We start from the raw sequence: 24,361 nt of genomic DNA on the forward strand, positions 1-24,361 counted from the left end.
CGTGAAAAAGTACCATAAAACGTGCGTACGCGCAGAATCAACCGGGGGACACAGTTCTTTATCTTTTCCTGTTTGCGAGGAAGTCTGGCAACAGCGATCACAGTACGCAGCTTGGAGAAATAAATCCTATCTACTCGTAATTTTGATCGCGTTTGGTTTTATTGGCAACCTAATGCCACCAAAGTCGACCTCTCTGACAACCGCGGCCGGTGCAACGCAGGACTTCGCATCAACTCGATTTTTACGGCTACACGCCGTGTGCCGCGAGAAAGCGCCTGGCTGGTTAACAGTGCGTGCGTGATCGCGTGGCATTAGTGCGAGCATCCGGGGCAGGTGACCAGCAAAGAAGAAGAGCGCCATTGCCATAGCCCCAGAGACGATGCAGTCGAACGTTCCCAGCCCTCGTAGTCCCCGGGCCGGCACGATCCTGCTGACGGTTCGGGAGGTCGACCCAGCCACCTGGAACGCCCTCCAGCAGCGTCCCGAGGGGCTTCAGATTGCTCAGGTTACTCTCAAGCGAGGGCGGGACGACGCCGCCCCTCCGGAAGGGGTGCCAGAGGCCAAGGTAACCCTACTCGCTGGTGTGCGGCCACCTGCGGTTTAGGCGCGGGGACAACTAGCTGTCGGGTTGGGAGGAAAGGATACGCACCTTTGGTGTTCCCCTTCTCTCTTGGATTTTCGCCGGAGCGGCGTTGCAAAAATTTTTGGCTAATCAAGGTCTATGCATTCCGTTTCAGCGCAACAACAGGTCTGGACCGGGCGTTTCCGATGAACGCGACGCCGACACCTTGGCACCTGAACGCGGAGGTGAGAGCAGAGACCGACTCTTATCCGTCGTTTCGCCCGAATCTGCCGTCGCGTAGGCGGCGTTTCGTACTGCTGACACGATAGGCTACTCAATTGAGTGATACCGACTGTGGTATAACAGCAGAAACGAATTATTTGTCGGGTCGCGAGGCGAGGTTTTTTTTTTGCGCGCCTGTTGTTTCATTGCAGCCAGCCGGCCTCCGCATCCGACAGAAGCCGAAGGCTGCCCCGACGAACGGGGATCTGCGATCGAGAGTGATGGAAAGGAGGAAATTCCCTTGGAACACAACCATGCCCAGGAGGGCGCCCCGGACGCCCCGGACGCCGACCCGAGCGGAGCGGACGGCCAGGGACCTGATGCCTCCGTGGACCAAGCCGCTATGGCTCTTTTGGACCTTCGCTACGGCTGGCTCGCCCGACGCGCGATCCCAGCCGCTGGAAATGGTAACCCCTACGAGGCTATCGCTGAACCGCCGAGCGCGGACGACCGCCATTCCATTGCCCCCCTTCCTCCAGACGAGGACAGTCCGCCGCGCGGCATCTCGCGTGAGCTGCTACGCTACGCTCTTAAATCGTCGGGCTCAGACATCGTGCGTATAAGCAGCCCGACCATGCTGAAGAGTCTACTAAGACCACGATGGAAGCGGTGCTGCCTCGCTGAGGGTGGCCGCTGCGACGTGTGCGCCAAGAGAGCGATAACGGCAGGAGCTGGAGACAACGACAACGAATGCTCCTCGGTGATGGCTCCGGAGCTTCAGCTTCCCGCCATAGTGGTTCTGTCCAAGGGGAAGTTTCATAAGATGTCCAAGGATCAGGCCTCTGGCCCGCCTCGCGAAGAGAAGATGAAGCGCCTTGAAGGCATTGTTAAGAAGCTGTGGATCAAAAAGGCCGAGCCCATGCTGTAGCAAGTGAAGAAACCTCAGCTCTAGCTGTTTCCCCACTTTTCTTTTTGTTGAGATTTTCTCACATTGACCCTTAGCTTTTTTTTCTCTTTGTTCTGTTGTAGCTTAAGAAACCTCAGCTCTAGCTGTTTCCCCACTTTTCTTTTTGTTGAGATTTTCTCGTGTTGACCCTTAACTTTTTTCTCTTTGTTCTGTTGTACTGTTTTTGTACTTCTTTGTGTTAATAAAGGTCATCAAAGTAAAGAAAAAACGGAACTGTATACTTCGCACTGAGCAAGTTGTCCGGTGCTGCAGCTAAGATCTCTGGATAACGGTAGACGTACTACCGGCCGATAGAGTGATCGGAACATGAAAGCAGCTTGGATTTTTTTTAAAGAAATACTCTAGGCCACGGACGAAAAATTAAGCGCAAGCTAAGTGCCGTCGGGCACGTTTAACATTTACCAACTGGGCCAATTTCTACAATGATATTGAGTTTCAGGCAATAACCTTCAATCGGCTTCCGGTTACTCTTTCGGCCGGTTATACCTTTCTTTTACTAAGACTGCTGTATCAGTGAGGGTTTACAGCAATTTCTGACTCCATATCAACTCATGAAGTTTGGCCACACTGAAGGAAGTACCTTTATTTCACTGGCTGGCTAATGACAAGGCACTGCATGACGCCGTTTCGCCGAAAGAGAAACGCGTTGTGTATTTCATGTAAGTGACGATGCATATGTATTTGGTATGATGTCGCTTGAAATGCCTTCTGCCGTTGACAACGAAAGTACATCAGGCATTGCGTGCAGCGAACGCTGGCAGTTGAACAACACACAGATACATGTTGTGGACCGCTAAGCTTCGGTCTTCTCGCTTTGCAATACAAATTAAGAGGTGCGCCTATGCGATGTGCATCCCTTTGATCGGTGCAGCAGCCAAGAAGTATGTACAGGGAGTCGAGTTGTTCAGGGCTGAAATCATCTTTCCATCATCCTTTTCCCGGCTTCCAAGTCCTCCTTGGACGATGAGCTTCCCAGATAACGCATCTGAAAGGAAAACAACCATTGTTCGCCGGCCTCGGTATGACACTGAAACCTGTTGTCGCGTGTGTGGGGCGGCCGACCTCCTGCGGAGTCTGGGCGGCGTTCATTAAAGCGAAAACGCGCACAGCGAGGAGCGCTTCCAGATTTGGAAGACTCGCAGTGCGCCGAGGACGCGGTTCGCTAGTCTTTCCTTGGCTTCCCGGCCACCGACTTTGTGGAGAGCGCAGGTTCATCTAAGGTGAGACTCATACGCCACAGGTCGAGCTTCGAGCCTTCTTTTTTCTTTTCTTTGTCACATCCTACCATTTCTGGCTTCGCTATGGCGGCGGCATTTCCGTAACTGCCTTGGGAATTTTCTTACTACTCTAGTGCGTACGCAAGAGCTGCAATATTTGTCAGCTGCTGAGTCGAGGCACGCCCCCTGTCTTCGGTACAGGAAGTGTATCTAGCAAGCGCTTGCCGGTATGCCGGCTCCTGCTTTCAGCTCGTAATGTTTCATGCATACTCGGGATTCCATCCGAGGAGTCAAGGATGGGGTTCGGTCGACTGGAAGCAAAAAACGAAAGGCATGCAGCAGCAACAATATTATACGGCCTACGGGCTAGGAAGCAGCGGAAGCCTAAAGGCTACCACGCAGCATTTTAGATCAGAGCAGGGGGCATCTAAATTGCATGCTCTACACACTGGGTTGCATGTAACAACACAACTACGTACTGCTCATGTGACGGCATGCAAAAGTCGTTCTGATTCGAAAGCATGCTGCGTCTGTAGAGTGTATACAGTTGTGTAGATCACCTCGTGAAATATGCTCTTGCGCGTTGTGCGCCCCATCGCACATTAGTTTAGCATCGTCATGTCCGTTCAGCTGCACGGGACGGTATTCTAAGTTGGCGCTCGCATCCAAGCATGGAAAGGAGTTACGGGAACAACGCAGTCGCAAGACGCTCAACTGAGCTGGCTGGCCGCCTGATGAATGGCCGCACTGTTAAGGCCTTCGCCGGGTGACCGCGCTTTCCTACTCGATCGCGGCAACAGTCGCGGCGATCAATGGAGTATAAGCACGCGGAGGAAACGTGAACTTTTTCCCCTTGGGAGGCGACCAACAACGCGAGACCCGGGCTTTTTCTCCTCGCCCTCTCTGCTGGCGGCGGGTGCACGCGGAGGCCCATTACCGTGCTCCCTCCGCACGGCGTCTGCGTGTGGCAAAAATTGATGCATCGAGGAAAGAGCGCGTCGACGGAAAGCGCGCACTCCTACGCCCCTTCTCCCTTCCCTTACTACCTCTGGCGACTGCAGCTGCGGCAGCGGCGTTGTACAGCTGCCTCCCGTACACCGCCGCTTTAGCTCTCGTGTCTGCAGTGTTTCCCTAGTTAGACGAGCGACTGGGGGCTTGTGAACTGCGTCGCGCTCGAGCGCTCCGGCATGAAGGTGCCTGCGAGAAGCGCCTTTTGTTCGTCGCTTCAACTATCCACAGACGCGGCAGTGTGCCTTTGAAAGTCTGCGCAAGCTCACCCGGCCAACGGAGCATTGATCTTCGCTCCTGTATTGACTGCGGACTGTACGAGCCACGCCTCGCTGGCGGGGACTCGTAGGTGTACCGAGTTGGAAATCGTGGGTACTTCGAGGCTGTGTCCGTATTTGGTTTCTCGTGGATAAAGGCATACCGGTAAGCTTGATGTAATTTTTTTTTTTTGCGAGGGGTCGGGGCGCGATGGGCAGTGGTAACGGAATTTCGAATGTCCCGTGCCAAAGCCGCTACATCAAGCTGCATTCCTTTTCGCAAGCAGCCCAGAAGCGGTATCTTCGTCGTTGGCCTCTTCAATTCGCCTTGCAGCTCATCGTCATCTTGGGAGCTGTTTTCAAACCTGAATATTGGGCAATGTATCGCATTGACCCCCCCCCCACCTGGGCTACCTTTGTTACCTGTCTAAGTAACTGGTTTTAATGGCACAGGAGGGAAACACGCAGTCCGTTGTCTGTAAATATAGGGTAATCGGTATGGCACAAGCTGCATACGTACGCATTGCGTTCGGTACACGGATAAAAAGAAAAAGAAAGTTACGCTTTTTCCGGCTGCGTTGTGCTATTCGCATTATTTAGGACAAATATGAGCTGGGAGTATGTTTCAACTGTGTTGCTGTCAAAAATGGCGAAGAAAAGGAGGCAGGAGCTGTGTTCCGTATAGACTCGCACAGATCGCTGACATGTATAGCAGCTGGCTGTACACTCACGACCCAAGTGTCTCCCGCTGTAGCTGCGGCGTCACTCGTTGCAGAGCTCAATGTCTCCCTTTGCAACTGCGCTCGACATGCTGCGCCTCGGCATGCAAAAACGGTAACATGCCGAGGCACTCCATGGCACGCGTTTAGAGACGTGATGCGAACGAAATGTACAATCATGGACAAAAGTTCGCTGCACGCGGGTTCGTGGAAAAAACTTTATTCCTGCGCAGTCAGGTAAAGCAGGTCAATGAAAGAGTGAAAGCGTTGGGGGCCATGCGTGCTCCATCAGCTGGAACAAGTATCAAAATCTGGACTGACTAGCGAGAGAATGCAGAAATAATTGTTGTTTTGCACTCATGCGCATCCCGTAAACTTTTGTCCATGACTGCAGCGACGCTTACCAAAGCAGCGATTAATATCGCGGGATGCAAGAGCTGAATGCTGCAGCGGTACAGTATATGACTGTATTGTGGTGAAACTTGCAGAGTTACAAGTTTGTTCGATCCCGAGGCTTTGCCCCATCTTGCACCCAGGACGTACGGTTAGAAGCTGTAACCTCAGCATTGCAAAACATGCTACGTGCTGTATTATGTTCTGTAGTGGACGTGCTGGAACTTCGACTGGCCTTTGGGTCGAGGGTAAAGCGTAGCACAGCAGGCAGATAAAGAAGATCGTGGTAAGCGCGGCTCCAAATGTGGATCGTTCAAGTCGGCCGCAAACTCCCCGAAGCTGCGAACGGTGGCAAAACTAGCGAAGTCAGTGACGTACGCAGTCTTTCTCGGAAGCACGCAGCCTGCCTCCGGATTACGACAAAGAGTTTCCAGGGGGTCTGTGCCGCATAGAAAGTTAGGAGTGGGCAGTGCGTCACGTGGTGCGCGCTCTGCGTGCTTTTGGCGAATACTGCACCGGTACTCCGGCACGAAAATACCTCGGAAGAAAAGGATATTCTCTCGGTTGGTCACGACAATGGGCACGTCTGATAGCTATAACCATGGCGCGTTGCGTTGCAGCGCGGTAACTCGAGCAAGAGGTGCTACTGACTCATCCATCCAGTCATTCGCCATTGCTGCTTGCTGATTCGATAGCTCGCCTCTTCAAGACGAAGTGGCCGAGGCGACTGATAGCCGATAGAACACCTTCTGATAACTGCTCTTTCAAGGAAGCTTGGCAGCGGTTCTGACACGCGGCAGTTTTCTGCGTCCGACAGAAATTGGCGTATTAATTATCGCTTGTAAGGCCGCCCGTAGCCAGTCGTTTTCTTCGGTTTGCGTGGGTAAGATAGAAGCTTGCACAGAGGCACCGCATGCACCCGGCGCGAGAAGAAAAAAAAAAGTGGGGGAAAAAAAACAGAGTGTGCAAAGTTACGCCACGGTCGGTGAGCAGAGCAGCAGCTGAGGGGTCGACTCGGACAGTAAAGCGGCTGGGTCTCCTCGGCAGAATCGACGCCACGCGAGAGTGAGGCAAACCAATACCTGGGCCGCTCAGTACGTGCTCACTTTGACATCTTTGGGCTGCTGGCCGCTGTCGTAGTCACGCGCGTGCGCCTGCGAGTAGCCGCGCTCTTCGTCGCGGTAGTTGGAGTAGTAGCCGAACGCCATGAACACGCAGCCGCCAATGAGCAAGAATCCTCCCAGGCAGAGCATCAGTGGGCCCAGCACCCGGCGGAGGTCGGCGCCGCGGTACCTGCGGTGGTCACAGAAAACACCAGTTGCTCATGTGCTCGAGGTAACTGCGTCCAGCCCCTGCGGCGTTGGCCGTGTTGCATCGTCATGAAAGCTGTCTGTAGACAAGCAGCATGAGCACTGCATGCCGCTAGGACACATCTGGGAAGTGAACGAGAACTAATGAAATAATTTCTTGATGCGCCTTTTTTTTTTACTCAAGCACCATTCACATATTTTTAACAAACAAAACCTTTGATCAGTGCTTAATTACTTCTCTCAATTTAAGGGCTTGCAATGTTCTGATTTACGTTAAACCCTGTAAAACTATACTAATCTTCTGATTTGAACTTAATGTTTCTCGTTGTCAGGATACGGACACGAAAACACATTTGGGCTGCTTAGTTGCCTCGCAACAAGCTCCGAGCAGCACTGAAATCAGTCCTGCACTATCACTACAGCGCATGGAGAAGAACGTACAACCTCATGTTTACGCTCGCGAGTTTCTTTGGTAATCTCAAACGCTGTTTCTGGCTTAGTGCAGATCTTGACGGCACCGCGTGATAGCAATCGCCGCAGAGTCACATCCGCTGTCCGCCTATCTGAGGTAAATGCAGTGAGTCAAAAGCGATAGAGAAAGCTCTACCTCCTGGTTCGTTGATCACGTTGATAGGAATATAAAATAGGATTTTTCATCCTGCTAGATTTACGGTTACGGGAGTAGTAGTGGTGGTTTATTGAAGGGAAAATACAAAAAAGTAAAGTAAAGATGTTGCCTTCCGCGGCAGTTGCTATACAGTGCCTTTTTTTTTTTCGCACTAACGGAGAGCATTATCGTCAGCACTGTTCTCTAGCTATTAAGGGCACGACGATTGGTAATGGCTTTCTTTTGCTGATTTGTCAGTGCAGACCATACACATAAGAAAGCAAGAATTACAGGCCAGAAACTGAGTTTTGTTATACAAGACAAAATCATCTGTTAGGCATTCGAGAAAATTAAGTGATCTTGCTCATCGAGCATCGATAAAATTTTAAGACGACAGAATCCACCTACAGCCTTTGCACAGCACTTGAAACTAGACCACGTAAGGGCAAGGGCGAGAGTAATAGTTCTCATAATCAGGAGATGCATATAGTGTGCTGGCGATGCAGAACTATCCACAGTGCACGACCCAGAAGGAAAAATTCTGCTCTGCATATTTTTCACAAAGGCTGTGCACACACACACAATAAAATAGCCCAAATAGGTGCGGGACATGCACATTGTGGGGGAGGTAAACTCGCGACGCGTGGAGGGTAGCGGTTGGGTTCTAACCTCTGGTGTAATTCATTTTCCTACTTTGTTTATATATTCATGCACGAACAACAAAACGTAACTGTGGAAATGAAGCGAACTAAGGGAAGAAGTTCACTTAAAATACAACTACTCACTAGCTATTTTTCTGGTACGAATAAAGGTTGGCCGCTTCCGCTCGTTTGCTCAGCCAATCACACTTGCCCCAGTTCTCGCAAGTTATTAAACAGGGTTATTGTTTACGTACCGCACACCAGAAGGTAACGCCACACAGCCATTAGGTATATCAGCACTCATCGAGGAATATATGCGCTGTTAGGCAGTGCTTCGTGTTATGGGAATGCAAGTTTCTCGTCGTACAGATCGGCGGTCGCGTCTTTTATGACTGCCACTAACTTGCAGGTCTAACTTTGGCGTCTCTGACATGCAGAGACAGCGCGGAAGTGAGGTTCACAGAAGAAAAGCTATAGCGAGGGGCGCCTCACAAATATTGCTTAAAGGCCCGGATGCGAACGACAGCGGTGCGCGTTTCAGTGGAAGATAAATTTTGAGTCAAAGAAAACGATGTACTGTAGACAGTGCAGTCAACAACGCGGAGAAGGAAAAACTAACGACATTAGCGCTGACTTTGAACAACATCTATTCGATTTAAAAAGTGAGCTTATATATTATACGATGCCCATACCACGTGGCATTAACGAACTAATTTGCCACTCGGCAACAGCAAGAACATGTGATCGGTTCGTATATATGCATGCCAGTCTTTACGAAAGCAATCGCGCGCCGCCTTTCGCCAACTGACCACGTGGCTATGCATCGAGCTCATCGGGTCGGTGCGTATGTGGGCGCGCTATTCTTTCCGAATAATGCTGCTGAAAATCAGCGCCTTTGTTTTTCGCCGTTGCTCTTCTCCGAGTTGTTAGCGGTGTTAAGTTTCAATATGAACTACCAGCCATTGCTTTCTGGCGTATTGAAAGAAAAGAGAGGCGTTTACATGGAGTCTTAGCTGGTCAACGTACGCTTTTACGGCGACTTCCCCCCTCCCCCCCTTTTTTTTCCTTTCTTTCTGCTGGTGACTCTGCTGCTCTGACATGACGTCACGAGTCTTTCGGTCTGATTATTGCCAGAATGTTTCAGCGTCTGACACGCGATTGTGACGTCAAGCCAAAGGCGCAAGTCCCGTAATGAAAAATAAAGCAGAAGACGGGATGTTGAAACCAACCGTTATACCAGAAACCCCATAGTATGTCTGTCTGGATTTTATGGCAGCGAAGCGTCCAGCAAAACATAACGAGATTGGACAGTTTGATTCGGAGTGCAAATGTTCAAAAACTCTCCAGAGGCTTTTGATATGAACGAACATATATTTTCTTTTAAAGCTCCGGCATGGGGTTCGAGGCCCAATGAATCAATATCCTGCCTCGCCTCTTGTTTTACCGTTCAGGAGTGTGTTTGGGGTTTTTTCCCCTCGCGCTACGTGCAGGCGTTGACATGCTTGACCATCCGATAAACTCACTAAACAAAGGAGCGAGCAACCTTATAAGTTGCTGATATTAAGGTCGCGGCCTCTGTTATCGGCCGCGGCTTGAGCACTCACCAGATGCATCACGCCTAACTGCGGAGAGTTCGACGCACTAGGAGGAATTCCGAGTGCTCCGCCGTATAGAAGGCGTCTTTCGCAGACGCGCAAACGGACCTTGCAAAGGTTCCGTGCCTCCGACCACGCGTTATTCAACGATTTGCGTGTCATCGTACAGGCGGAGCTGCGCTTGTTACGCGCGCTCAGCCCTTATAAAAATGGTCTATAGACAGTCTATAGACTTCTTATAGACTCTATTGCCTTCCTATAGATATTTATTTTTGTCTATTCATAGTGTATAGACTGTCTATAGACAAATGTCTACTAAAAGTGTATGGCCATAAATCTATAGATTGTCTATGACTGTCTATAGAATCTGTATTGCCTATAGACTGTTGTCTAGGATTTTTCTATGGAGAGTCTATAGACTTTATAGACAGAAGTCTACGGACAGTCTATCGGCTGTCTAAAGAAATTTTTGTAATGGAACCTGCAAATAGCGGTCCGTCGCGAGGCGGACGGCGGGGGACAAAAGCGCACGCGCTCACCTGTCGTAGTTCTCGTCAGCGGTGGGCGGCCTCACTTCGGTGTAGACGATGCCGGTGACCACGGCGCCCGAGATCAGGAGCAGCAGTCCGACGCCCACCAGGCACATGGTGCACAGCGTCACCGCCGTCATGTTGCCCACGCGGAACGCCCGAAACTCGGCTTGCGTCATCTGCGCATGCGTCGTGAAACCCAGTGCACTCGGACGACTGCTCTACCTTGTGCAGTGCGCATTCATACGACGCTAATCGCGACGGGCATTTTCTCATTTTTAGGCACGAGTTTCGATTCATCGCATCAGTAACGTGAAGAGACGAGATGTTCATTCTCGCAGATTCGTCATAGTGGAGGAAATATAAAGTTAGCTGGCTGGTCTGGGGATGTATCAAGACACTTCGTCTTGCATATTAAATTTCTGTTGGTGTCTTCCTTTCGTTCGTGTTGCTTACATGAAGTGCGTTCAGCTAGCTGCAATATTCCCTATTTAACACCACTGAGATGTAAATGAGGCTGGAAAACACCATTTTACCGAGACAAAAATCAGTGGCCATAGGTGCAACGACACAGTCGTCAGCGAAACGCTGCACACTTGTCTGCCGCAAATGGGCGCGGACGCCCACTCTTTATGAACAGTATACCACTGATCTGCTTCAGATACTCTTCCTCTGAATGGTGACCATAAAGCATGGCAGGAACGCGCGTCTGGCAGGCACAGAACTAGGGTTTCGACTAAATAAACCGGCTATACGTGACCTTTGTAAGAGCACTTTCTCCAAGGACGGTGTCATGGAATAGTTGCTGAAGCTGTTTAAATTGCGAGCTGTATATAGATGCGTACAAAAGTAAGCGGAGCGCACTATAGCCGTGTAACCATGTTTACGCATTGTCTAATCGAATTTTAGTGGCATGGCATGTCATGGCTGGTCCAGTCCGCTGGCGCATATTGTCGTAACCAAAAAAAATGTTCCTTAATTTCTGCTATAGGCGAAGTGTGGTTGCATTGGGAGCAAATCAGCCAACTCTGTTTAATTACGTCCGCACCTGTACTTTCTCCCGTTGCTTATCAAGTCCAGCTTTCTCGTGCAAAAATTTTGAAAATTGGAAAATTGTAAGACACTGTTCAAGGTTCGTTTATTACATGTTTATGGCACAAGGTTAGAGAAAAACATTGGAATACAGAAGGAGGTCCCAAAGTCAGAGACTGTGGACGGGACATCCTGTAAGAACAATTGTAAAAATGAATTACAGACAGCAGATGCAAAAAAAAAAAATTAAAGTTTTTGGCATCATAAATGAGCAGTGAGTGAAATACGAGAAATAATGAAGGAAATATTGAAGGTAATGGTCCATTATTCTGATATGTAGCGAAAACCTTCTTTTTAATATGTTTCCAGCGATGGCATCGAACAGTTAAGACTGCCATATATAACCATTGGGGAACGCCTTTGACGATAGCGAAAAAGCGAATAGAAAAAAAATACAAGACTGCCGTCGAGTGATCTGCGGATATATTGATTCTGATATCTTGCATTACATGAAAAAAAATTGCGTTCATAAACGGTTTTTCGCTGTAAAATGCTTTTCTCCAGAATTGATGCGTTTGACTGGAGGAAAATGGAGCCTGTTTTATGCATAGCAATAACTTGCCCCTGCAAAAGCACCGCTATAGACCAATATTTCTTATATATATATATATATATATATATATATATATATATATATATATATATATATATATATATATATATATATATATATATATATATATATATATATATATATATATATATATATATTCGGTGCGACGCTGGCACACTGTGTTTTAGGTTTATAGGTTGCTTACAGTCGAGTAGTCCGGCAGAGATAATTAACAAATGATAACGTTGCAATACCGGAAATATGTGCCAGCAAAGCGCGCACGGGCGCTGAACATTGCCGCTACCCGCAGCGATTAGCAGCTCGGTATACTATATAGGGCTTCGCGACGACGTAGCGTAATCGGGGAATCGTCCCATGCAGTCCGGAAACAAATGAAGCGCTGCCACCGTGAGGACTGTATCGATTCCTGCTTATTTCGCGAGACAATAGGCCCCGATTGCGCAACCGCGGAGAACAAAGGCGACGACGGGGCGAAGAAGTAAGCGAAACTTGTTGACATGGTGAACCTCGGTGAACGGTGTGGTGCGATTCGATTGACACGGTCTATCTTCATTCTCGCCGACCGACAGGCCGGCTGAATCCGCTGCGTGCCTGTCATTGTGCTGATTGACATACAGCGTGTTTCCCACCCTCCTCTCAATTTCCTGATATATATATATATATATATATATATATATATATATATATATATATATATATATATATATATATATATATATATATATATATATATATATATATATATATATATATATACACACACACAGTGTGGGAGCGCCGAAATGTAGTACTGCAGACCTTACTTCACTCACATGAAATATGACTTCGCCTGTACTTCGCACTCCGGTGATGTGAATTTTGTTTGAATATCAAATAAGATGAGATAAGGGCGGAGCCTCCAGCTTCGCTTTTTGGTGTGTTTTTTTCTTTCCCTGTGCGCCAGTGGCGTAGCCCGAAATTTTGTTCGGGGGGGGGGGGGGATGTTGCAGCGCGGCCTCCTCATAGAATTTGTGGAGAGATCAAACGCAACAATAATAACTGCACTGCCATTGGCAATGTCATTGTGTATTAGATAACGCTACGCACTGTCTAGACAAGTGAAATATATTTTTTTTTAAATGAAAGAATGTATTCGTATGTCTTAAAAATCGTGGCAGACATGATTACAAAACATAAAACTGAGCAGGGGACAAGACACAGGAGAGAAGCAAACAGGACGAGCTCGTACTGTGTGCTTCACTTCTGTCTCTTGTCCCCTGCTCAGTGTTATGTCTTGTAATCATGTCATACCAACTATCCCCTTATCGTTCACTCGTGGCAGACATAACTGATACCAATGCTTCCATGTTTTTGTGTATTTATTAACTAAAGAAAATGTCACACGTAGTCTAGAACTATATCGGCCCGCAACTAGCAAAGCAGTGCATGCCGCTGATATGAAAAACATAAAGGCCATGAAATTAGCAAGTAAAGGACAAATATTTTAATGAACAAGAACCTTTACATTTTTGCACATATGCAACGGCCAGGGAAAAATCTCAATGACGCTGTCCTTCGTTCCAGTGTATACTGCGCAGCAGCAGCTGTCACCGGTCATATATCGCGAGTAATTGCACTGAAATTTTAGTCGCAACAGCGAGCCATCGAAAGGCCCTTGAAAGTTTGTGCTAGGATGGGGCCCCTTGCGTTACATGACTCCAGGTGCATGGGCGTTGCCACGAAATCCAACCCGAGTTAGCAATGTTCGCGCCAAAATTTCTTTTCTAATCTGAAAAAGACACTGTAAGTGACAAAATCCAGAATGACTTCCGGCGCCGGTGGTTGCTTTGTTCATTGGTGCGTGACAGTTCGAATTTTTTTTTGGGGGGGTGGGGGGGGGGTGGGGGGGTGAATGAAAAAGACCGAATGCAGGAATGAAAAAGACCGTAACTTCTTCTGATAGTTAGAAATCCACCACCAGCTATATATAACAAGTGCTCGAAATAACTCTGGGATAAATTCACGGGCTTTATTGCGAATATGGCACTTAGGGCCGTGCTTCTGTCGTTTTATTTCTTCTTCCTGGCGATGCAAAGCCATCATGAATGATGGTTTTGTAACTAGCCATGCAACGAGCGTAGCAGCAAACATTTTTGCTGCGAATTCTTGTTTGCAACCTCTCAACTTACGATACGATTGAAGTTTATTCTTAAGGCTCAATAACGAGCCTCGTCGTATGACTTTTTAATAGCGGGCGATAATTTCTCAGCAAATAAAACCAGTGATTTCGCTTTTGTTTTCACCATAAGTCTTGACAAATTTCCTATGGTCGCAAATGGGATGTTCAGTAATTCACAGTAATTCACTATGGTGTTGCTTCGTTAGAGACTGCAGCTGGGAGCACAGTAAATAAAACTTACTGCTAGGGCAGTTGCGTTGGAATTGGCATAAAATTGACTAAAACAGGGCAAAGGATGCGAAATCGACTGAAAAAAAAAAACGAAATCGACTAAAAGACTAAAACAAAGACGCATTGACCTGCCTAACATAGTAACACAGTTAGATACAAAAAGCACGCGGAAACGCTTTTAAGTTATGCATACCAGCTGTGCTGTCGTATCAGTTTATATCAGACACGATATGTGTGTGTGTGTGTACGCATGTGTACACTGTAGAGACATGTATACATATCTATGTACTTCGGCGATTTCAGTGCTGAAACCATTTTAACGCCGCTTCTTATATGAAAACAGCTTCCTGAATAATTCTTGGCACATGCAACGTCCACGGGAGCAGCACACGGGCCTTGTGTTTTAATGCCCCCCCCCCACATATTTTTTTTACCCGAAAAAAAAATATATATATGTAGTTCTTTTCGCCTGAGAAATGAACCACGTGTGGCGAGAAAAGTAGTCGTAGAAGTAGCCAGACGGTTTTAAGCGAGAAGAGAAAAATCAATGCAAACGTCGGGGGCCGGCCCAAACTCCGCACTTTCCCCGCCGCCGAGAAGACAGTCGTCGCGGTGCGAACGCTACGTGCTTCGTGGCCGCGGTCGGTCTTCACAGGCAAGAAAAGAAAAGATAAAAAAAGCAGAAAGGACATGCGGAAGGTGCCCTTTGGAATACATTTGGGTGGGGGGGCAGCCGGCACACCTTTCAGGGCCGCTTTTGTCCGTTTTGTGCTTTTCAGCCGTGGGCGGAGCGCCCCGGGCTGCTTTTTGATCGCGCCGGGAAGGAGCGAGTGAATGAGGAAGGCTGCTCACCTTTGGAGAGGACTCGGCGTCGTGCCACCTCGGGAAGGAAGGCGATCCGTCTGCTGCTTGGTCGGAGGGCGGCCCGAGCGTTTATTGGGCTGCTGCCGCGCCTGCGGGGAACAGGAGGTGCGATAACAATGCGCGCCCGGCCGGCAGCCGCGTTCTTTATCTACCGGGCATTCCAGGGGGCTCGCGTAAGCGGCGCCGCCCGCATGTCCGTGTGCGCGCTGACGCCTTCCTTTCGGCCCTCTCGCGAGCACGTCGCCTTTTTCGTAACGGTGATCGGTTGGCAACAAAGTGCTCCCGAGCAAGCGACCCAACGAGTCAATGCACTCGGCTCTTGGATCGCCGCATGAGTGCTGTGCGCGACTCACGCACGCAGCACGCGGAGTCTCAGCGTTATAGAGCCAAGATCTCACCCGGAACAAGATTCGTCCCTAATGTCATCGAACCGTGCAGCATCGCCCGGGACGCAGTTCCCCGAAGTCACGGACTGAAACCAACGTCGTGGTTGCAGTTTCTATCCTTTTTTTTTTTCTGTCGCTACGCGTAAGCGTGTACTTCCCGGAAGCATCCGGAAAGGTCCGACAAGGGTGACGTGCCCTTGCAGTGAGATGCTGGAAGCTTGGACACCCGTCTCACCTTTGTTTACCCTTGCTGTTTATCCTTATTCTTAGTAACATAGTGTGACCAGCTACTCATTGCCATTCTCTGTGCGGCTAGCCTAGCTTTCCGGTGTCCTTTAACTTGATTGCGCGGGAACATTGGCGTGTCGGCCTTTTCCCCCATTTTTCTCTGGTCCTAACGAAATCGCCACAACAGAGTGCTACGGGCGTTTCGTTGAATCGCCACCGGAATAAGCGCCAATTTGCCTCGGCGTCTTACAGGTCGCCCAATGGATGGCCGGTCAGGCTCTTGCCACCACACATGCCTGCGTCCGGATCCTAGGGATGGGCTGGCAGCATTATACATTCAGGTAGAGAGGGCACAGTCCAGCAATAATGACTACTTATTTGCCAACACGTCAACCAGGCTGTCGGCGCCTCGCTGTGGCGAAGAAACTACGCAGGATTCGCCTGCCATTTGCGGAAAGTTAACTCGAAGCTCACGTCATTCAGCTAATTGTGACAACGCTGTGTATGTGCCGCAAGTCTAATGCATTCAAATTGACCTTTAATTACCGCTAACTACAGGGAAGTACTCTTTTTTTTTCTTCCTGCACGTAGAATTTCTTTCTCAATCAACATAACGAGAGAGAGAGAGAGAGAGAGAGCGATAGTGTTAATTGGCGAAGGAGGGCTTTAGAGATTGGCCCATACAGCTCGGTTGCGTGGGTCCGCTGTTTTCGCGAGGAGAACCGAGCGGCCGATAAAAGAAAGTTTGATATGCGACGCTGAGGACATAGCGGCACGAGTTGATTGCGCCTATAGCGCAGTAATGCACTGCCCATATATTAGGCCACAGCTAGAGGCTCTCTTCCTGCTTGTGTTCCATAGGTTTTCCCTCTCGCACCGCTGCCTTCCGTCTCGGCTTTGTTCCCTTGCATCCTGTTTCATGAACCGCATTTGTAAACGAAACGTCCGCTGCGACAACACATCTCCAGGAGACTTTGTTTTGTCGCTGTTTGGTTTGGTTTATGGGGGGGTTTAACGTTCCAAAGCGACTCAGGCTATGAGGGACGCCGTAGTGAAGGGCTCCGGAAATTTCGGCCACCTGGGGTTCTTTAACGTGCACTGACGTCGCACAGCACACGCGCCTCTAGAATTTCGCCTCCATCGAAATTGGACCGCCGCGGCCGGGATCGAACCCGCGTCTTTCGGGCCGGCAGCCGAGCGCCATAACCACTCAGCCACCGCGACGGCTTTTGTCGGTGTTTCGATGCAGTGTGCTTGTTGAGGTGCGTATACGTAGCTAATTATAATAAGGAGAAGTGACCTTATTAAAGGCGCCCCTATATCCAGGGACCTTTGTCTCGTTGTTTTGAGTCTTGGTGTAGCTATCACAATACCCTGCCAGACACGGCACTGCAGCGCACACAGGCGGACATCTCACCACCGTCATCGTGACGAGGATATCGATAGCCACGAGGTGAGACACGACGGAATAAGAACAAAAAAAAGGGGGGGCTCCAAGCATAATAACGATCGCCATACATCTTGACAAACGCTGTGCTGGGGCATAAAGTTACCCGCCGTTCTCGCGTGTGCGTATCGCATAGTGCCACGTAGGAGGCTGGCGTATCGTAGCGTAAATACGGCAGATACGTGCGTTTTTTTTCCTTCCTCGTCGCGCGCTCGAAAACAAATGTGCGCTGTGCATGGTGGCGGAAAGCCGTGCGCAAACACGGCTCGTGTCCCGAGCTGCGCGGCTGGCGCATGCAAGGCCTGGCGAAGGGGCGAATATTGGCCGCTCGCTCGGGGCGTACGCAGCTTTTCGGTCCGAGCGGGCCTGTGCACAGCGCATCTGTCGACCCAAGTTGCCACATAAAAAGAACGCAACTCGAGTAGAGCGCCGTTTATTCGGCGCCAATGACGCCGCGCTGACGTCGTAGAGACTTTGAGGAGGCTGCGACTACAAAGCGAGTAAAACAACCCAGCGTTCCGAGTAATCAACTTCCTTAGCTTCGGTTGTATTTATTTATTTATTCATTTATTTATTTATTTACTCATTCATTCATTTATCGAAACACGGAAGGACATCTGCTAAATCGAGGCTCACGCTGGCTTGTCCAAACTCCTTCATTTAATCCCTTTTGAGTGGGCAATGATCATAATGTGACAGCCGACTTTGCAGACGGGTCACCTGTCACCGCGTTCATTGACGCGCCGACACGTGTACAGGCACGCGCGGATACTGACTCGACGCCTCGCATTGCGCTGACAGCGCCGACAGCGCGCTGGCAGAAACTCGATCGTGCGTTTCGGTATACGTCGCGCTTTGCCCCTGTCTGGTGTCGCCGTCACGGCGGCGGCGAGTCGGCGCGTATAGCTTCTGAGTGGCAGGTGAGTCGAGCTCCGTTGCGCGCACACTACCTGAAGCCAGCAGCCGGCCCCGCAACCGTGTGGATTCGCGTGAACTTACGGAGAGAGCGCCTTGCTTTATATAACACCGACTTCCTGCGACCTTCGCAGGATCGCGAGCGTTTTATCTAAAGGCACGAACTGGTTAAACAAACTTGCGTAACGCAGTTTCAGCAAACATACAAGCAAGGGCTCAAGCATTTTTACCCGCGGCACTCTTTCCTACATCATTCGATTACCTTGTAGTATTCGTGCATGCACTTATAGATTATGCTTTTCTCCCGTAAAAGTTCCCAAGAGCATCATTTGACGCAAGCCCTACCCCGAAATTGCAGCTGCGTCTATACCGACGCCCACGCACATCGCAACCAACGGCATGCGGGCTGTATTATTTGCAGCTCCGCTACATGAAGGAGAAAGTGGTTACGTGTGCTTGCTTGCTTATTATCGGCCACACATGCATTCCGCTAGCAACTATCGCACGAATCCGCCGTCGAGGCATCGTACAAAACCTTGCAGCGGTTATGTACGGCTACGTAATGCGCAGAGACACCTCGATCTCCTGGGGCCTCGTCTCCTGCATGTAGTGGGAGCACGATCGGGGGCCGGGGCAATCCCGCCGCGCGTAGGCGTAGCACAGGTGGCAAGTTGATTAAATAGTCCTCCTCTAGCTCGCAGCCGGACGCTAAATAATTCACAGCCGCATTAGGCTAAGTGAACGGGGCGCCTCGTGAAGGAGGCGTGACGTATCTCCATTTTGGATCGCGCGCAGCCGCGCTCTCAAGGAGCCGTGCGGCGGCTGTTCGGGCGGCCGACGGGGCGGGGCCGCTGCCACGACGCTGGACAGTTTCACGACGTCGGCTGCCAGTATTCATTCCTTTCTTTTTTTTCTCTCTCTGTTCGCTGCGTTTCTTACCGCGAGATAGAAAAGAAACGCCGCTGACCAGCAGGAGGAAGTTCTAGCGAGAACAGAGGACCCCCACACTCACACATGTGCAAACGCGCAGTTTAAGCCGAAGAGAGCTTTGTTCATTGTGCAGTGCTGGAAAATAAGCTAACGGGAGGTATGTTCGAATACTTCAGCATGGCGTGCCTGCGCCAACTCGAGGCTGCATGCTGCTTTTTGCTTGGATTACCGATTTATTTGATGAGTTGTTTTCTGGATCTCACTCGGCTATTTATAGCTCGGCTATATACTCGGCTATATAGCTCTCACTCGGATGTATGTATACACGAGAACGAATATATCCGTTCGAGTGGGAAAAAGTGGTCGTCACGCTCTGCCTGAAAGTGCGGGAGTGAAGAACGTGTTTTTAGAGCATACCTAACTAAGGAAGGAACAAAAAGCTATTCTTTTATCCTTTCTCTTTTCTTTTCGTTTCGATGCACCAGGTTTCGTGTTAGTGCGTGCTTTTTTTTGGGGGGGGGGGGGGGGGGGGAGATGGCGGAACTTCTGCGCAGGCTAAAGCGGTGCTGCGCCTGGTTACGTGGTTATAATAAGGAGCAATTACTCATTAGAATACTTCCGAGCGCAGCCATTCTATGGCTACAAAGGAAGACTATACAGCATCCACAGAAACTTCACAGTTGAAAAATTCGTCCCGGTACAGGCTTCGAACCCGGGACGACCGCCTCACTGGTGAAGTCGCTGTACCAGCGGAGCTAACCGGAACGACTAGCATATGGTAGGGCGAGGGTGAATTGATCAACAGCTCGAAGTGGGTCCCACCGAAACTACTACGAAATGTCTGTGAAAGCTATACCAGGTGTTTCAAGGAAGCTGATCACTAATTCTTAGGCCTTTTCATACAAGACGGCTTCCGCGGCAGAATAATACTAGTGCCGGCGGACATCAAAAAACAGGTGAGTAAAGTTAACTAGTTAGCCGCTTAACTAATTTCTGATAATTAACTTTTTGACTGTTGTGGCTACACACCTGGTTGCAATCAGATATTTGTAGCGGGTCGTTAGTAATAGCCATATCAGTTTTTAGAATTTAGAAAACGCGATTACCATCGCCGCTGTGGCCCAATCAATTCTGCTTACATCGTGCAAAATTACATGCGCTTTCAAAAAGCGTGCAGGCAAAGCACCTCTCCACTGCACGTAACTAGTCGAAATAGCCAAATTTTGTCGATCCACAACGCCGAGGGTAATCGCGATTTATAAATTCCAAAAACTGACATGGCTGTTATAACGACCGGCTACAAATCTCTATTTGCAAGCACGTGTGTAACTGTAATAGTTAAAAGTTATTTATCGAAAATTAGCTGACCAGCTAACTAGTTAACTTGATTCAGCTGTTTTCTGATGTCCGCCGGCACTGCTATTATTCTGCCGCGAAAACCATCATCATAACTCAAAAAGCCTATTTTTAAAAATCAGTGATCAGCTTCACTGAAACACCTTGAATAGCTTTCCTATGTAGCCGTAGCATGGCTGCGCTTGGGTGGATGGTAGTAATTACGCCCTTATCACAAATCCACTTCAGCTTGACGGATTCCCCTAAACGTTGGACCGTAGTAGTTACGCCTGGTTAAGCCCACCCTGCCTTTCTTTTCTTTTCTCTTTCTTATTCGGTGACGGTTATCGCAGCTACGTCCCGCAAACTGTCCCTTGGTCTTCTTGTGCAGCGATATGCGACGAATTGTGTGTTCATTTCATCGGACATGGCTGCCCCGGCTGGCCATGCTTATATATTAGCGGTTTCTGTCGACCTGCATCTGCATGCGGTGTACGTGCGGTTGTTTGTCCTGTGCACCTAGTGCTGAAGCTGCACATCTTCTCGGTGACCTCATGCCGTTTAGAACAACAGTTTGTAGCAGCTAATCACTTGTGCAAGCCTAAAAGTGTTCCTGTACGTTCTCTGAAAAAAAAAAAAAAACGTTCAACATTCTTCGAGGGCGGTGTATGCATGGTTCCTGAGCGCGATCTTGGGCTGCGATCTTCCCTGAACGTAAACAACGGATGAGAGACGAAGCTCGGAGCTGCGAAACAGCGCACCTGGTATGCATCACGCTGGTATCACGCTGCTTCACGCTGGTATCACGCTGGTATGCTCCATATACCGATGCTAAAGAGTGTCTTGTCGAGGTATGACTGTTCCTTTCTTTATGTGCACTGTATGGAGTGCATCTGGAATACCTGTGTTCCTTGAAAAAACAGCAGGAAAAAAATGTTTGCACCTCATATTTTACCAGCACAGCATTATACCTGTCTTCTCTATAAGAGACCGCTGGAAAGAAATATGCGACTGCAGTCGTCACCGGCAAAAGCACCTTTACACTTTCGATCATACATCCGGGTATCGCGCAACGACACTCGCCACCAGCAAAAGCCGCGGTGCGCAGCCAAGCGTGGCGATATGTTTTGCAAAGGCCTTCGAATCCCTTCCGCTCTACTTCCTCGCCCTTAAGTCAACACACGGCACTTGCCACGAGAGCTCTCTGCCTCGCGGAATACAGCAGTGGCAATGTAGGCATCTCAGAGCGAGTCGGTCTTAACATGCCATTATACAGGCGGCGTAAAGTCGCAAAAAAAACAGAGAAAAAAAAGACCTAGCAGTCTCTTTTCGTAACACGCACGGAAGAGTGCGAAGCGCCAATTTTCGGAAGTAACAGCGCTACCCGCATATGCTAGAGACCCTGCTCTGTATACGCGTCGGGCATATGCGCGGCGGCGTGCCGGCAAATGGAGCTGTCGGGACGGCCCCGTCTGAAAGGATTAAACTCGGGCCTCCTCTTTTGCTTCTGCGTGCACTGCCCCTTTTTTTTTTTCTTTCACCTTGACGGCCCAGTGCGTCAATGCGCCAGCGAATCCGCGCGTAGTACACACACGCCCAGCTTGCGTCGCCGCTGCTGCCTAGAGGCCGCTGCGGCACGTGACACAAAAGATCGATAGGCCCCAAAGAGCTCTTCTTTGTCTCGGGACGCACCCTTGCGCCTGTTTCACGGCACGCGGGAGGCGCAGCGACCCGATTAAGGCTTATTACGGGCCGAGGGGTTCTTGCAAGGAGACGGCGCGGGAAAGGCTCGTGCCGTTCGAACGCAGCACATGGGCTGCTGCGCCGACGGGGCGAAAAAAAAAAAAGAGACAACGCACTATACATACGGCATACTGCTAAAATTGTGGAGAACGTGACTCGGGAGAGTTGGTGAAGATTAAATTCGGGGATTATAATTTCCTGTCCCTGCCACCCGCGTCGATCGCAAGCTTTCTCCCCGGAAAAGCTGGCTTCGAAAAAAAGAGACTTCCACTGCTTTTTTTTTTTTCGACGCCCCGCGCCCCGACACGACTGATATAGGAAACTGCTGAGGAGAAGCGCAAGAGAGAACGTAGTCAGAAGAAGCACGCAAACAAGGTCCAAGAACGTTCACCTTTCAATTTTGTCCGTTCCGCCGCCTCGTTTCTTTTATCGTTTAAACAATAAGACGGGGATGGAAATCAGCAGCACACGCTGCGACACGCCGTCGCTATACGGCGTGCAATGGCGGCGATAGGTCCCAAACGCGCGTCGCCTTCGATAAGATATGCGGGGTCGCGCTCTTGCGAGCCTGGCGAAATTTTCTTTTGTTCTCCGTGAGCGAGGCTGAGGAAGGAACTCGAATGCCCGTGTAGCAAGGAAGCTCAGTATGGCCTCCGAGCTTTCTTCGTGCGATGCAGTTTCCCATAGGGCCCCCCGGTGACTCGGCAAGTGTAGCCCCAGCTTCGAAGTGCGGTCTGGGGCCCAAGGCCAAACAATCAGGAAACGTTCTCCCTACTGGAGTATAGACGATGTACGTAGACGCACAGGGAATAATTCGCTGTCTCAGCGCCGTCGCGTTCAGCTCTGGCGGCCTAATGGCGAGAGATAGCGACGTCGCGGCCGGGCGTGGCCTCCAAACGTGCCCGCGAGCCGTGTCAACAAGCATGACCGCCCGCGCGCACCAAAGAAAGCGCGGATGCACCACGAGCTGTTTGCCGAAGCCGACGCCCCGCGGCGTCGAATGCCCGACGGCGGACGGAAGATCGGTCGCCCTAGTGCGCGCAAATACATTAGCAGCGGCTCGGGCACCAACTGAGCGAAGCGAGCGGCGTCGTCGCGCTGTTCCTGGCTGTGGAAGGGCACAGACGGGGCTTGCTCCGCTCAACACTGGGCCCTCAGAGCACCGCCTTGTTCAGAGCTCGCGCGCCGCGCATACGGGGTGGAAGCATGCGTTTACTCACGATTTAGCTGTACGCCTCTCTCTCCCTCTCTGGCTGGAGGAAGCTCGCGCTGGGAACGACGGCTGCACGGGAGGAGCGTCGACTTCGGGCTGCCTACGCGCCGGGTCTGCGGCGGCGGAGGACGGGGCTCGGGCGTAGGAAACGGTCAGGGTCCGAAGTTCGACTCACTTCCTAGGGTGGCGGCGATAAGGCGTACCGCCCCAACGGTTCTCTCCGCGCGTACACACAAGCAGTCGCTTTCCCTCTGCACCTCTCCCTCTCTTTTGTTCTTTTCTGCCGTGGCGTTCCTACGTACAGGCTTCGGAACAACAACAAAAAAAAAAGCGTACGAGAGCTGCGTCGCTTGCTGGACGTGCTCTGTGCTTATCTGACGTCGTTGCCATGGAATTCGCCATACTTGGGCGTCTGTTGCAGCTAAGTTTCTTCTTTCTTCGTCCGGGCGATCGATTTTCTTTGAAGTTAGCAGAGGTGGAAGTCGCTGTGGTGTAGTCACGTAGCGTATTCACAATAATTAAAACAATAATTAAAGCGCTGCAGCAGCTGCTGCATGGGTGAACTCATATCGACAACTGTGAGGAAGCTGGTCAGGCGCCTAAGCTGTGCTAGTACCTTAACATATAGTAGTCCTGTATAAGAGTAGTGTTCATTAAAAGAGGGCTGGCCCACGGGCCTCGTTGAAAATTTGTTTGGAAGATACTCTGCTTTTATGCGTGCTACAAAATTTAGTGGGCACTGGTTCGCATGGACACGCGAGTGCTTGATCAAGCTGCATCACAACTGCCGTCTGCATCCTTTCTTGGTCCGCATTGTGCCTTACGTTTCAAAACTCAGAACAGAACGCAAATGAAGAGGGGTCTGGCTCTTTGATTTCAGGCGCGTTAATTTCCAGTCAGTAAAGATGTTATTACTATACCACTACTGTACTACTACTACAAGGTAGCTTGAAAGTGCATAGCGCATATTAGACCTCCAAACAGCTCAGGCCAGCGAAGCGTTGTGCCATACCTTTTTCTGAGGACATCCGTGAATATCTGAGAATACTATACTCGACTACTTTACTATACTATACTATACTATACTATACTATACTATACTATACTATACTATACTATACTATGCTCGAACGTGAAAAAGAAAAACGAAACGCGTAAAAAAAAAAGTCTGCAATATAGCTGATGTTTCGCGCAGCGAAGTGTTCTGAACCTTGAAA

The 24,361-nt window shown here is 49.8% G+C and overlaps 3 protein-coding genes across 5 annotated transcripts in view; 2 read left to right on the forward strand and 1 right to left on the reverse strand.

Moving 5' to 3' along the window:
* Window positions 1-256: 256 nt before the first annotated feature.
* On the forward strand, window positions 257-1,949 carry LOC144113207 (uncharacterized). The gene is made up of 3 exons (XM_077646171.1): window positions 257-565; window positions 738-807; window positions 997-1,949. Exons 1-3 carry the CDS (start codon window positions 380-382, stop codon window positions 1,710-1,712), a joined length of 972 nt encoding a protein of 323 aa, XP_077502297.1. The 5' UTR covers window positions 257-379; the 3' UTR covers window positions 1,713-1,949.
* Window positions 1,950-2,530: 581 nt separating this feature from the next.
* On the reverse strand, window positions 2,531-23,317 carry LOC144113208 (uncharacterized). 2 transcript variants are annotated; one of them, XM_077646173.1, is made up of 5 exons: window positions 23,152-23,317; window positions 14,936-15,036; window positions 10,038-10,207; window positions 6,428-6,638; window positions 2,531-2,736 (listed from the first exon to the last, which is right to left on the reverse strand). In XM_077646173.1, the coding sequence occupies exons 3-4, from the start codon at window positions 10,205-10,207 to the stop codon at window positions 6,437-6,439; spliced, it is 372 nt and encodes a 123-aa protein (XP_077502299.1). In that variant the 5' UTR covers window positions 14,936-15,036; window positions 23,152-23,317; the 3' UTR covers window positions 2,531-2,736; window positions 6,428-6,436. The 2 variants fall into 2 exon arrangements, with proteins under 2 accessions (XP_077502299.1, XP_077502298.1); XM_077646172.1 differs by having other exon boundaries at window positions 6,452-6,638; window positions 23,152-23,292.
* LOC144113206 (oxysterol-binding protein-related protein 6-like) overlaps window positions 4,013-24,361 on the forward strand; it is an 87,783-nt gene continuing 67,434 nt past the window's right edge. The window contains exon 1 of one of the 2 annotated variants that reach the window (XM_077646166.1): window positions 4,013-4,399. The gene's annotated coding sequence lies outside the window, so the exon portion shown is untranslated. The remainder of the gene's footprint in view (window positions 4,400-24,361) is intronic. The other variant, XM_077646168.1, reaches the window with a different exon arrangement.

The sequence above is a fragment of the Amblyomma americanum genome, chromosome 1, assembly GCF_052857255.1.
Source record: "Amblyomma americanum isolate KBUSLIRL-KWMA chromosome 1, ASM5285725v1, whole genome shotgun sequence".
NCBI classification, from domain to species: Eukaryota; Metazoa; Arthropoda; class Arachnida; order Ixodida; family Ixodidae; genus Amblyomma; species Amblyomma americanum.

Coding starts and splice junctions, on each gene's coding strand:
- LOC144113207 (XM_077646171.1), top strand. CDS start 380: ATGCAGTCGAACGTTCCCAGCCCTCGTAGTCCCCGGGCCGGCACGATC. Junction 566..737: donor AAGGGGTGCCAGAGGCCAAG/GTAACCCTACTC, acceptor ATTCCGTTTCAG/CGCAACAACAGGTCTGGACC. Junction 808..996: donor CTTGGCACCTGAACGCGGAG/GTGAGAGCAGAG, acceptor GTTTCATTGCAG/CCAGCCGGCCTCCGCATCCG.
- LOC144113208 (XM_077646172.1), bottom strand. CDS start 10,207: ATGACGCAAGCCGAGTTTCGGGCGTTCCGCGTGGGCAACATGACGGCG. Junction 6,639..10,037: donor GCTGACGAGAACTACGACAG/GTGAGCGCGTGC, acceptor TGACCACCGCAG/GTACCGCGGCGCCGACCTCC. Junction 2,737..6,451: donor AGCAGCCCAAAGATGTCAAA/GTGAGCACGTAC, acceptor TTTTCCTTTCAG/ATGCGTTATCTGGGAAGCTC.